We start from the raw sequence: 14,834 nt of genomic DNA, 5'->3' as shown, positions 1-14,834 counted from the left end.
TGTGACCAAAACTCTATGTTCATACACAGTATATGAGCATTTCTATAAACCAAATTAAAGAGTAGTTGTGACGACAAACAGAAATGTATAAATATGCAATCCATACGCAAAGCAGAAAACATATATCTTACGCAATAAACAGGTCATTAGCATCATATCAGCATAAGCAAATAAATGTTCATATGTCATCTTAATAAGTAAACATGAAGGCGCAAGCAGATAAATCACAAAGTATAACCTACATACATAACCACAGTCAGCACAATTAATCAGGTTACAATTATAATTTAAATAAATAAGCTCAGCAGGCACATAATTAAAAAATATGACATCAGTGAAATAGCAGTGCAGCCAAGCGATGCATAATATATACAAGTCACAACCCAGTTCATTAATAATCATTGTCAAAATCAGTTAACGTACGCAAGCACGTCGCTTCACACGTAAATTCATAGCACATGAAATTTAGCACAAAGTATGAATCACGTAATCGCGAGCAGCAAATTACGTCTAAAGTACGTACCTAAGTGGAAATTTGTTACCTGAAAATAAACTCAATTAATAGTTACCCTTTTTTTTTAGTTAATTAGTTTCTTCTTCGAAATTACATTCTTCCTGAAAATTTCTCGATAGCAAGTCGTCTTAACGTCGGACACGCACAGAATTTACCTGAAGTTCTTAAATACTTTATACAACCGTATCCTGCAAAATACTGAATGTTAGTAACACAATTCAACAAGTCCTTATAGCTTTATACAGAATTTAGTCGGAGAAATTAGACTGTGTGTTTGTTTACGGCTGTCAGTGCATTCGCACTGAGCGCTCGATCAGCTGTAGCCGCGTGACGTAGGAAGCAATTGTTCGCGGTCAACGACTGCCTTGTGCGGCGCGCAGACTTGACTGTTGCTTTGAGTATGTGCCGCCGCCAAAACACAGCGCGGTATCCTTGTACTCTCCGCATGTTTACATGTAGCTGTTAGTTTCTCACAAGTATGTCATTCTACAAAAATTTTTCAAAAGTATATCGCTCCACAAAAATTTTGGAAACTACGAACCTCACGTTTTGTGGTAGGAACAGCATAATTACGAATAGCGTCTAATTTTTCTGGATCAGGAAGAATACCTTCTATAGAAATAATGTGACCGAGAAATTTCACCTGAGAACGACCAAATTCAGATTTTTCTAAGTTCACTGTGATGCCAACTCTTGCAAAAATACGTAATAATGAATCCAAAATTTTGTTGTGCTCACTCCAAGAACGTTTAGCAACAAGAATATCGTCAACATAAGAAGTAATATTGTCACGAAGATAAACGGGTAAAATTTCATTTAAGCTACGAATGAATGCTGCTGAAGATACTGTAAGTCCAAACGGTAATTTCCGAAATTGGTAACAGTTACCAAAGGCTAAAAAGGCGGTGTATTTTCTACAATCAGGGTGGAGTTCTATTTGCCAAAAACTTGCGCGCATATCAATCGTGGATAAGACTTTAATTCCATGGAAATGTTGAAGAAGTTCATCTAAATTTTGTGGGCGGTCAGTTTCAGGAATGATGATGTTATTTATCTGTCTGGAATCCAGAACCAGACGAATTGATCCATCCTTTTTAAGAACAACGTGTAATGGGCTAGTATAAGGACTGACTGCAGGCTCAATAATGCCCTGATCTAACATGTACTGAAGTTCATTCTTAACCTTGTCTCTGTAAGCCAAAGGAATAGCGTACGTTTTCCCGCGAAATGGTGTGTGTTCTTTCACTTTAAATAAATATTGTAAGCCTTGTATAGTTCCTGTGTGATGACTAGACACTGTAGCATGTGAAGTCAAAATGTGGTGCAGCTCTTCTCTTGCAACGTCATCTGGCACTTCAGCTTTCTTAACCTTTTCATTAATTAATTCTTCGCTATTAATTATATCATCCATCGCGTCTCTGTATCTATTGTCATTATCATGAATAAACACATTGTCGTCATAATGCTCAACGAAAACATCAGAAGTAAGAAACCTTAAACATTTTGTATCTGACTCAGATCTTGTTAAACACTCGAAAAATTTCAAACATTTCGGCATTCCGGCAACAGTCAAATTTACACTTCCTTCTTTAAAGTTCAAAATTGCCTTATGTGCGTTAAGAAACTCCATACCTAATATAATTTGTGTACTGAGTAATGGAACAATAATAAAATTAGCAGAAAATTCGTATCCTTGACAAATGAAATTTAAATTGGTCTGTTGTTTAACTTCCACACTTTTTCCAGAAATCGCACCTCGAATTGTAGTTTTAGAAATAGGTAACACAGGACAAGCAATAGTTCTTACACATATACGAAAAACTGATTCACTAATGACATTCAATGGGCTCCCAGAATCTAAAACTGCAGTGAACTTATTCTTACCCACACATACTTCAATAACAGGATGTAAAAATGCGTCTACATTATTTTCCTTTTCATCTAATAAAATGTCTCTCATGTCTTCCAGGCGTACGTAGTGTAAAGTCGTAGTGTCATTACTTTCTGAACCGTCTATATTGCTGCCAGAAGCCGAAGCTACAAGTCATTGTCGATTGTTTGCGTCACGTCTTTGATTATTCGCGTCATTTCGCGGATCGATTTCAACGATTTGCACTTGTCTCTCAGAAGTTCTGTCACGTGGAGGATGCCAATTAGGTCCCTCCTGTCTGTTAGATGCAAATTCTGGGTTGTGTCTGTTATTAAAATTTCTGTTTTCCTGTCTGTCTGCATAACTACTTCTTGTGTAATTTCGACTGTCATTTCTGAAATTATTGTTGTATCTACTACCCTGATTATTTCTGTAGTAAGAATTTCTATTACTGTTTGAATAATTTCTGTCTTGATAACACCGATTACTGTTTCCGTATGATTGATCATTCCGATACGAATTACCGTTATTGTAATTCTCTGTGTAATTTCTGTTAGAACGTCTATTATTGTCATAGGGCTGGTATCTATTGTCGTGTCTGTTACGTCTGTCATTCTCAAAATTACCGCTATAACGTCCGTTCCGACCACTATCACTTTTCTCTGAAAATCTATTGTAATTACTGTTACTGAAAAAGTTACAAGAGGTCCCGTCGTCGTTGTCATACTCAAGTTCTTGCAACAAAGTCTTAAAAGTCTCGATGTCGTCCTTACATCTTCCAGCTAAAGCAATTTGTCTTATGGATTGTGGCAACTTAGTTAAACAAATGCGAATTAATTCAGTCGGGCTATAAGGGTTGGACAGGAACTGATTCTTTCGAATCATGTCTTCAAAGTACTCTGCCGGCGTGCGGAACTCAGACTGTTTGAAATTACGCTGCATAATAAGACTGTGTTTGACTCTGTCTTGCGTGTTTTCGGACCAATATGCCGATAGAAATGCATGATAAAAATCATTTAGATTATTACAATCTCTAATGAGTGCGCGCATCCGCGTCGCCGGTTCGTTTTCTAAATATCCACACATAAATTCCAGTTTGTGACTTAGTGGCCAATTTGGTGGAAGTGCGTACATAAATTGATCTAACCATGCACATGGATGTATGTCATTCTTAGAGTTGCGGAAGATCTTAAATTTCCGAACAGTCAAAAAGTGTTTATAGTCAAAGTTTTCGCCTCGTGGCGACAAAGACCTACCGCGTCTGTCCCAGTCCGAATGTCGATTATTGTTAAGTTCACGCGCCTGGCGCTCTCTTGTTGCTTCTCGTAAATGAAATAAATTACTTTCTTCATACCCCTCTGCTACCTGTGATTCTAAATTTCTTCTGCTATCTTTTCCTACAATTTCGCCTTCGATCTGCGTGACTTGCTTCCGTAATGCCTCAAATTCCCTTTTCACACGTTCATTAAATTTTCCCTGATTTTCAACATGCTTATTTATGTTCTGATACTCTTCGGTTTCTGCAAATGGTAATGGAGCTGTATCATCCGAATCTCTGTCCCCATGTAAACTAAGATTTGTCAATTTGTCTGAAATCTCCTCAACTCTTTCCGATAAATCACCTAATTGTTCTTTCTGTTTATTTACGTCTTCCGTAAGTGTCGCGACTCGGGTTTCAGTATTGTCACATTTGGTAGTTAACTGTTCATATTGTCGTGTTAGATTATTTATTCTGTCATTTGGTACGGATTCCTCGATTCTTTCAAATATTTCTTTCTTATCGTTTGCACGTTGTAAATTTAACTCTGAAAATTTTTGTACTATCACGCGATCTCTTTCTTCCTGTTCTCTATCCTGTTCCCTTTGTCTGATTTCTACTGCAATTAATCTATTATTGTGAGCATTCAAAATCGGTTGCACTTCTTCTCTGATTTCTTTCTTTAATTCATCTTTCATATTTTTGAAACATGTTCCTATTCGTGAATCTATCCGAGTTTCCATTGTTCCCATCCGTGTTTCCATTGTTCCTATATCAGTTTTAATTTCAGATCGCAAAGTTCCCATCTCTGTTTTTAATTCAGATCCAAACCGTGTTTCCATTGTTCCCATCTGTGTTTTAATTGTTCCCATCTCAGTTTTAATTGTTTCCATTTGTGATCCCAGATTTAATATTGCACCCATCAACTGCTCCATATTAAATTGTTCAGAATTCTTTTCGCCCCTAACATCTCCCGCAAAACTATTTTCCTTCGTCATAGCTGTAAAGCTATCAGTGTTCGATACTATTCCAGAATCTTCTATCGTTAATCTCGGATTCTGTGGATTTTCTGATTGAGAAAAATTTTGAAATGGTTCTGGACTATTTTCCCGACTTATTACATTGTTTTCCCCTTCATTATCCATCATACTGTTTTCCTCTGTTGGCGAGTTCGCCATGTCAACAATTTCGTTATTCTCACTATTCATCATTTTTGCCTTTTTCATCGATCGCGTAATCATTTGCAAAACATACAAAAAATTCGTCACTGTACGAAAATTACACACGGTGACTCTTTATCTCAACAATACCATTCAAATGCAATGACTCCCTCAAACACGATCAATCGAACAATTGAAATAATTGCACTAAATTGTCAAACCCGTTGACAAGACAACAAATTTAATTCTGAGAAAAAAATACCATTAGAAGAATGACAATTACCAAATCTACACATGCAAAATAGACTACAATTACTAACTACAAATTACTACAACAGTATGTTGTGTCGGTAGCTGGGCCGACACCGTGAAGTTGAGATTGCTGAAAATGAACTCTAGACTAACGCTGTAGCCGATAGTGCACGCACGGCTAAAGCAGACGGGCGTGAAGTCTGGAACATGAGAACTTATAAATGAATAAGAAGAAAAGTATGTAGATGCTTATTACTTATCTTTTTATTAGTCCTTGGAATACATCTCTCTTGAATACTCGTAAGCTATAGGCACTGATACCAATGGCGCCTTGCTAGTTCATAGCCATTAACTTAGCTGATGGCTATTCTGTCTCTCGGCTAATGAGAGAGAAAGGCTTCGTACAACTGGGCGGTAGCTAGGTTCTCGTACAACTGGGCGGTAGCTAGGTTCTCGTACAACTGGGGCGAGTGCTCTCTCGTATCACGAGACCTGCCTTGGTGGTGGCGCTAGGTCTGCGATTACACAGTGGCGACACGCGGGTCCGACATGTACTAAATGGACCGCGGCCGATTTAAGCTACCACCTAGCAAGTGTGGTGTCTGGCGGTGACACCACATTCCTCCCCCGCAAATCGGCGAACGGTCGTGTGATAAGGCTTCCGCCCGCCGTGGGGAGGACCACATGTTGACGTATGCGATGAGGTGGGGAGCCTAACAACAGGCGAGGCTGTGCCACCCGCACCCGGCCATCCGATCCGAGGGGAGCTAGGAAACGCCTGAAAAACTAGTCCAGGGTGCACGTCAACATGCGGTGCATGCGCCCGTAAAGAGACAGGAGGTACCGAAGGGTCGACCTCCATTGCGTCGGGGTAGCCGACGCGCGATGACGTCATGTGGTCCGGAGCGGGCGGGAGTTCCATGGCGGAGGACAGCTGGTCACGGGCAGCGATCGGCGGCGCGTGACCCTGGGAGGCGCTGGGCGGCTGCAGCGAAGCGTCTAATGCGGGCGACGCCGGCGGGAGAACAAGCGGCGGCGGCGGCGGCTGCTGCTGCTGCGGCGGCGGCGGCGCGTCGCCATCGGGCAAAATGGAAGGCATCGGCGGTAACACCTGGGGATGAGGCGAGCCAGTAGATGGGTCCCCAGGGCGCTGACCGGACGGCACCGTCGCTGAAAGCAGACGGGGAGCGGCAGAACCCGAGCGACGACAGAGGCGCAGCTGATTGAGATGCCGACGCACCTCACCAGAGGCCCCCAAAACCAAATACATCGCGCGGCCGAGGCAGCTAAGAATGCGCCCTGCGAGCCAACGCCGTGAACCTCGATAGTTGCGATAAAATACAACGTCGCCTGGAGCAAAAGCAGGAGTCTGCCGCTGCACAGGAACCTGATGCGGCGGATGCAGCAAAGACATCAAGGTGCGATGAGGACGACCGTGGAGCAACTCAGCCGGCGAGCGACCATCTCGGGGCTGAGAGCGATACGAAGACAAAAAGAGCAACAATGCGTCCTCCCGAGAATGCGACTCTTTCAATTTCAACATCTGTGACTTGAAAGTCCGGACCAATCGTTCAGCGGCACCGTTGGACTGAGGCGAAAACGGCGCAGATGTCAGATGTTGAATACCATTGGGATGGCAGAATGACTGAAATTCTGCGGACATGAATTGTGGGCCATTGTCGGAAACAATAGTCTGCGGAAGACCTTCAATGCAAAAGATAGCAGACAACGCTTGGATGGTGGCGGAGGACGTCGTGGAAGACATCCGGACAACAAAAGGAAAATTACTGAAGGCGTCGACCAGAACCAACCATCGAGCATTCCAGAATGGACCAGCAAAATCAATGTGCAAGCGTTGCCAAGGGGAAGTGGCTTTTGGCCATGCAAAGACTTTCCGCGGCGGTGCGGATTGTTGTTCGGCACACGCCGGGCACGAAGAACACATATTCGTAATCGCAGCATCGATTCCGAACCAAGTACAGTGCTGACGAGCAAGTTGTTTCGTTCGCACTATACCCCAATGTCCTTGGTGAAGAAGCCGTAAAACAGAGGACTGTAACGAACGTGGGACCACGACTCTGGACTGATCATTATCAGAACGCAACAACAAAACACCACGTCGAACAAAAAGTCTCTCCTTGTGAGCAAAAAATCGGCGAACCAACGGATCCTCGATCCGAGACTTTGACAAAGGCCATTGCGTATCAACAAAACGCAAAACAGTAGCAAGGACAGGGTCAGCAGCTGTGGCTGTAGCGACACGACGAAAATCAATCGGAAACGATTCGACCACTTCATCGGTTTCCGAATCAATGAACATGCAAGCAAGTTCGGAAGAATCGAATGCTTTATCCTCAGCAACAGGCAAACGGGACAACGCATCGGCGTTTCCGTGCTTAGCAGTGGACCGATACAAGATATCGTAGCGGTACTGCGAGAGGAAAATAGACCAGCGAATGAATTTCTGCGCTGTACGTGGAGGTACAGGCTTGGTCGGATGAAAAAGCGATGTCAAAGGTTTGTGGTCTGTGATGATGGTAAAGTGACGACCATACAAGAAATCATGGAACTTAGTAACACCAAACACGAGAGCCAAAGCTTCTTTCTCTATCTGTGAATAATTTCTTTGCGCAGACGAGAGCAATTTGGACGCAAAGGCAATAGGGCGATCATGGGAGCCAACTTTGTGCGCAAGCACAGCACCGATCCCGAAATCCGATGCATCTACCATCAACAAAAGGGGTTTCTGGGGATCGAATGGCGTAAGGCAAGTATTAGAAAGCAACGCCGATTTCAACTGGCGAAAGGCGCGTTCGCATTCCGTCGTCCAGAGAAACGGAACACCTTTACGGCGTAAGCGATGAAGCGGAGCTGAAATGGAAGAGGCATTGCGCACATATTTATTGTAATAATTAATTTTACCCAACACACTCTGTAGCTGTTTCACATTTTGAGGGGAAGGCAATTCTTGTATGGCACGGAGGTGCTCTGGACTCGGATGTATGCCTTGGGCATTAATGACATGTCCCAGGTATGGTAAGTCACGAGCAAAAAACACACATTTGTCCTTCCTCAAGCGAAGACCATTTTGCCGCAAGACCTGAAATAATGATCGTAAATTCGCAAGATGATCTTCTGTCTGTCCGGAGATCACTATATCGTCCAGATAGTTTGCTGCAGTAGGGACCGACGCACAAATAGTTTGTAAATATTGCTGAAACAAGGCAGGGGCGGATGCACACCCGAATGGCAGTCTTTTGAAGCGGTACAATCCAAGATGCGTGTTAACCACCAATACGCGCTGGGATTCGTCGTCCACCGGTATTTGCAAGTACGCATCGGCTAGGTCCAACTTTGAAAAATATTTTCCCGGGCACAGTTTAGCAAAAAGATCTTCCGGGCGGGGCAAAGGAAAAGTAGCAGTCACTAGCTGTGGATTCACTGTGGCCTTGAAGTCCACGCAAAGTCTCAATTTTCCGGAAGGTTTTGGCAAAATTACTAAGGGTGAGGCCCAGAGAGAAGCTTGCACACGTTCAATTACACCCTGTGATTCGAGATCGTGTAACGTTCTTGCGACCTCATCACGCAATGCGTGGGGAACATTGCGCGCCCTGAAAAATTTCGGTTGCGCGTTTACCTTCAGTTCTAAATGTGCTTCATAGTTTTTAGCGCAACCTAAGCCTGGTGCAAAAATGTCTGCAAATTCGTCACACAGCCGAGAAACACTGTCTGTAGGCACAGTCTGATTCACTGATAGGACCTGATTTACAATAGACATGTTAAACAACTGAAATAAATCTAGACCAAACAAGTTCACTGGCGTAGAAGAACGAAGAACGTAAAATGACACAAGTTTTGTGTGTCCCTTGTATGTTGCAAGAAGGCTGCACTGTCCTAACACAGGAATTTTCTGTCCGGAATATGTAGTTAGCTTAACATTTGCGGAACGCAACGGAGGTTTGCCCAGTTGTTTGTACGTGTCGTGATTGAGCAATGAAACTGCAGCTCCGGTATCGAGCTGGAATGGTATCACTTTGCCTTCAAAGTCTAAGTCCACAAAAAGTTTATTGTCCTGCTGACGACAAGAGCGACTGTTTTGTGCAATTGGAACAGACACTGGTACAGAATCACTTGCTAATTGACGTGATTTCCGGCGACGTCGACGCACAGTTTTTGTGGGACGAACACAGTTACTGTTAGAGAAAGTGTCACTGGACGAAGTGGAATTAACGACATGAATGTCCATAGGCGAAGGTCCACGAGCCTGAGTGTCCTTGGTTCGATTCCGGCGCGAAGCAAAGGGCCTGGAATGATTGTGATTGTCTGATCTGAGCTTTTTCTGGCAAACACTTTGAACATGTCCTTTCTTATTGCAGAAAAAGCAAATAGCTTGGCGTGACGGGCAATGTTCACGCGAATGTCTAGTAGCACACCGCGGGCATGATTTCACTGCATTTGTGGGCTGGCGCGGCACACCTGGCTTAGCGCGCGGCGGCAGCTGTGCGGACGTATGCGAGGGCAGTTGACCGGGCCGCTGAGCGCGAGCGCGCCCGGCGGGCCGGTTAATGTTACACACAGCTGGCGAAGTTTCAAAAGATTCCTGAGCACAGTCAAGTGTGTCCTGTCTATCCAATATGTCTATCACTTGTTGAAGGGAGGGATTAACTAGTTTCAAAATTTGCTCCCGTATGCGAACATCAGAAACGTTCTGTGCAATTGCATCACGCACCATTGTATCTGAATAAGAAAGACCACAGTCACATTCAAAGGCACAGTCCCTAGTAAGTCCTTGCAATGTTGCTACCCACTCCCTATTAGTTTGACCGGCCGTACGTTTTGTACGAAAGAACGTATACCGTTTTGCAACCACATTAACTGTTTCTTTGAAATAGGCATCTAAAGCAGACAAAATTTCCTCGTAGGACAGAGTTGCTACGTCGCGTCGGGGAAACAATTTCACTATCACACGGTATGTGGACACACCGACACAAGAAAGCAAAAACGGCTGCCGCTCTTTACCTTGAATTCTGTAGGCAGCTAGATGAAAGTTGAACTGGCGAGACCACTCGTGCCAGGTCTCATCGGCTGCCACGTATGGTCGAAAGGGAGGTGCAACAGCGTTTAGTGGCAGCGGTAGCGAAGAAGCGGCGGCGGCCGCATCGGGTTGAATGGTACGTTGACCCTGGACGAGCTGTCCAAGGGTGTCCAGTAACGCCTGCGTCTGCTGATTCTGCAAGCGATAAAATTCGGACAGTACATCTGGAGAATGTGGCGAAGCCATGACACAATTAAATGTAAGCAATCAGAAAACTTTAAATCGTCGCCAATATATGTTGTGTCGGTAGCTGGGCCGACACCGTGAAGTTGAGATTGCTGAAAATGAACTCTAGACTAACGCTGTAGCCGATAGTGCACGCACGGCTAAAGCAGACGGGCGTGAAGTCTGGAACATGAGAACTTATAAATGAATAAGAAGAAAAGTATGTAGATGCTTATTACTTATCTTTTTATTAGTCCTTGGAATACATCTCTCTTGAATACTCGTAAGCTATAGGCACTGATACCAATGGCGCCTTGCTAGTTCATAGCCATTAACTTAGCTGATGGCTATTCTGTCTCTCGGCTAATGAGAGAGAAAGGCTTCGTACAACTGGGCGGTAGCTAGGTTCTCGTACAACTGGGCGGTAGCTAGGTTCTCGTACAAATGGGGCGAGTGCTCTCTCGTATCACGAGACCTGCCTTGGTGGTGGCGCTAGGTCTGCGATTACACAGTGGCGACACGCGGGTCCGACATGTACTAAATGGACCGCGGCCGATTTAAGCTACCACCTAGCAAGTGTGGTGTCTGGCGGTGACACCACACAGTACTACCATCTACTATTTTTACAATCAGAAGAATCCAAGGGACGATCCGAAGCAGCGGTCGCCACGTGCATGGGGGCTTAATTTAATATATATATTGAAAATAGTTTTAGAACCTGTAGCTGTTTGTCCGATTACGCTGTGTCTCGTAATCAGTTGGCCCTGACTAGTATTATTACGCTATCTGACTGCAAAGAACAATGTAAGAAAATTTTCGAAAACACAGTTAATTAATTAAGTCCCCAGCAACTATAAAACCTACAAAACCAATAAGCACAAGAGTAACTGTTCTGTATGTAGGAGTGTGACTCAACGTCCACATCTGGCACGGTTCTTCTCCAACAAGACAAGAATTTTTAAATACCAACTATACTGACGTGACAAAAGAAATTTAGAAAAACTATAATTACGCAAGAAAACCAGAATTCACTCTAATACAAGAACACAAGCCAGATGCTTTGTTGACTGAACCTGTAGTGACGCATTATTTCAGACACACAATTAATAAAAGAACATTGTAGTTTTTACCTTCATATATTGACGAAATGCACTCATTACAATAACATCTGCTATCTCTCCCATCAAATAACTGCATAAAACATGGCACAACACTCTTTACTACCACATCTCACTCCGACTTCACGACAAGCAGTGCCCACTAGCACATCTCGGTACGAACTCTTAACACATACTGTCCTCTACGAGCTCTCTACTAGCACTGACTTCTACGATCTCTTCACAAGCACTGACTGCCATGAGTTCTTAACACACACTGTCCTCTACGAGCTCATAACAAGCACTGACTACTACGAACTCTTAACACGCGCTGTCCTCTACGAGCTCTCCACTAGCACTGACTGCTATGAACTCTTAACACGCACTGTCTGCTATGAATTCTCGACAATCACTGACTGCCACGATCTCATAACACGCACTGTGAAGGCGGCTTAATAGTACTCTTTGGCGCAATCTCTGGCGCAGTGGCACAGTGTAGCCACCTTTCAACTTTAGCACCATATACGAAACATTTTCATTCATAAGGTGCATGTTTAAACTTCGACGAACTGCAGGGGCTCTCCAAAATGCGTTTTTCTTTTTTTTTCAATTTTGCTTTTAAGACCCAAATCGTTCACGTATCATATAGGGAAGTGGGCTACTTAATCATTTGGATCTCTAGGAGCGAGTTATAACCACATTCTGTTTAGCTTCTTATTCTTTGAAACTCTCAGAATCAATTTTTCGGGTGATTTAGAGATGTATTAGTACAATGTGGTACTACACACGATTCCTAACTCTTTTTCCGAAACATAAAATACAAACTCAATATCAGGCTGAATGAGAATAAGATGACACAATGCGGCATTAACGACAATCTGCAGAATACAGCCAATTACGCTATCGTTATTATGCATGCATGGAAACATGAGGTCAGAGAAACTGTAAAAATTTTTATGCATTTCAGCTGAGAATCATGGAAATGGATATACTGCGCCTGATACTGTTAAGGAGGAGGCAAGAGCGATGAAGGCGAGCACGTCAGCTAGATGGAATGCGGCGTCATGTGTTATGGCAACGTAAACTCAATTTTCGGTATTTGGAAGAATAGCGGGCCTGTGTCGTCTGCTAGTTGCTTTGTGTTCGTGGCGCTGTGCGCGCTACAGTGCACATACGCGGATCTGCGGCCGCTTGCTTTTGATCGGCTTGCGAGACACGAACCGACAACAGCGCTTCGGTTCTCTAGACCCGAACGGTATCGCTACCGAAATGCATACTGAATAATCATGGACTCTAATTCGAGTACTGGACCATTCGGTGCTCTTGAGTGCCTAAACGATCGGCACAATGGCTGAAAGATACAGAACAGGCACCCAGGTCACAGCGTACAGAGGCAGCAGCAGCCCACACGAGCAGAGGTACACAGCAAAGAGTCTGCTAGTATGAGCGATGGCAGCTGAATGGCTGCACAGCTCTGTACTCGAACTGTAGACCTCCAGGGGATGAGGCTCAAATACGCCCCCAGGTGACGTAGCTGTTGAAGAGAGCTAAGCCTGCAGCATTGGACTTGGCACCTGGAGCAGGGTGACTGACTGATCCATGCTGCTGTGCCCCTAAAAAGTTCGTGTGAAATGTGAATTTTTTAAAGTCTTATTCCTACACGCACCCAGTAGAGGGCAGTTCGATCGATGGGCTAATCGAGTAAGCTACTGGACGGTATTATTGACGTTACGACCAAACTCTTCAGGCACACAGAAGTTGGCGACGCCGGTCAGCGATCGAGCATGCGGAACAGCTAACACAGTGTGACCAAGAATTAAGTAATATTTTGTAACTCGGGCACATGTGTGCTACCGAGGAACTCACTTGCTGCAAATTTAAATAGGCCTGCCCGGTGCAGAGACGTCTTGGGGAAGTTGATGGGACAAGTACGTCGAGCAAACTTAGTCGCACACCTCCAATAGGACTACGTTAGAAATGTAGCTACTAAGGTATAAATAATTGAGATTAGGGGACCAAATCACTCAGACGTGTCGCCATTGCGTCTGTGCCTTGAACTGTAGAGAATTACGGGCTTCTGAGTGCCAGAAAAACCACGATCCGCTTTTGATGGTAGAAATCGTCTAGCAACCTGCAGCTGACTAACTCATCAAGTTCCAGCACGAAGACCGTCACACTTGTAGTTGGCCAGTTTGTCGATTAGTTGATTTTGGGGAGAGGGGACCAAACAACGAGGCCAACGGTCCCATCGAATTAGGGAAGGGTGAGGAAGGAAATCGGTCGTGCACTTTCAAAGGAACATCCCGGCTATTGCCTGAAGCGATTTGCGGAAATCACGGAAAAACCTAAATCAGCGTGGTCGGATGCGGGTTTGAACCGTCGTGCTCCCGAATGCGAGTCCAGTGTGCTAACCACTGTGCCACCTCGCTCGGTATCACACCTGCAGCATGACAGCTGTGGGACTTGGGATAAGTTTTGCCTGGGATGGGAGCCGGCCGGAGTGGCCGAGCGGTTCTAGGCGCTACAGTCTGGAACCGCGCTGCCGCTACGGTCACTGGTTCGAATCCTGCCTCGGGCATGGATGTGTGTGATGTCCTTAGGTTAGTTAGGTTTAAGTAGTTCTAAGTTCTGGGGGACTGATGACCACAGCAGCTAAGTCCCATAGTGCTCAGAGCCATTTGAACTATTTTGAAACTGGGCAGGGAGCTGGAGTACTACCAGCCTTCACCCTCTGACGACTTCGGTCAACAGACTGCAAACTGTCTACGATCTGGCTGGAGAAGGCACCCCCTAGCGGCCTCGTATCAACTTGGACGTCTACGACCATTGTCCTGATCTACCACTGGTGGTGGTGGGCAGGACATTGCTGCTCCGCATCAGGACATCTAGCATCGGCTAACACACCCAAGCGCACGACGTGGGGACAAGGAGTACATGCAAGGGGGCTTAGCCGACACGATTCCAGAGGATCTATGCACCCAAATTGCGTGAAAATGTAATCACATGCCAGTTCTAGTATAATATATTTGTCCAATGAATACCCGTTTATCATCTGCATTTCTTCTTGGTATAGCAATTTTAATGGCCAGTTGTGTATTAGGAGATCTACCAAGTTTAGTTTCCATGCGATAGTTACAGCCCACACTGGACGTCTGTGAGTAGCTGGACTTTAATTGTAACCAACGGGTATAATGAACAAGCACCTGCTCGGTAGATGTAATACGTGGTGGGGACACGAGAGAGCGCCGTGTGAGTGGTGTGGCTCGCTGTTGCAGGTGTTCGACCTGTGCAACACGGACTCGTTCCAGTACATCCGCAGCCTGCGCGACCAGATGTGGGAGAGCCGCGACATGCGCCACGTGCCCGTCGTCGTCGTCGGCAACAAGCTGGACGCGCTGCAGATGCACGCCGCCGCCGCCGCCG

At 44.8% G+C, this 14,834-nt stretch overlaps 1 protein-coding gene across 1 annotated transcript in view; it reads left to right on the top strand.

The window, feature by feature from the left end:
* Positions 1-14,834, top strand: part of LOC124712263 (ras-like protein family member 10B) — a 148,823-nt gene that overhangs the window by 123,850 nt on the left and 10,139 nt on the right. The window contains exon 4 of the mRNA XM_047242558.1: positions 14,687-14,805. Within this exon, the coding sequence (XP_047098514.1) occupies positions 14,687-14,805 (119 nt within the window). The remainder of the gene's footprint in view (positions 1-14,686; positions 14,806-14,834) is intronic.

This window comes from Schistocerca piceifrons, chromosome 8 (genome assembly GCF_021461385.2).
Source record: "Schistocerca piceifrons isolate TAMUIC-IGC-003096 chromosome 8, iqSchPice1.1, whole genome shotgun sequence".
Lineage (NCBI taxonomy): Eukaryota > Metazoa > Arthropoda > Insecta > Orthoptera > Acrididae > Schistocerca > Schistocerca piceifrons.
The sequence above is the reverse complement of the archived record's forward strand: the minus strand, read 5'-3'. Positions and strand labels throughout refer to the sequence as shown.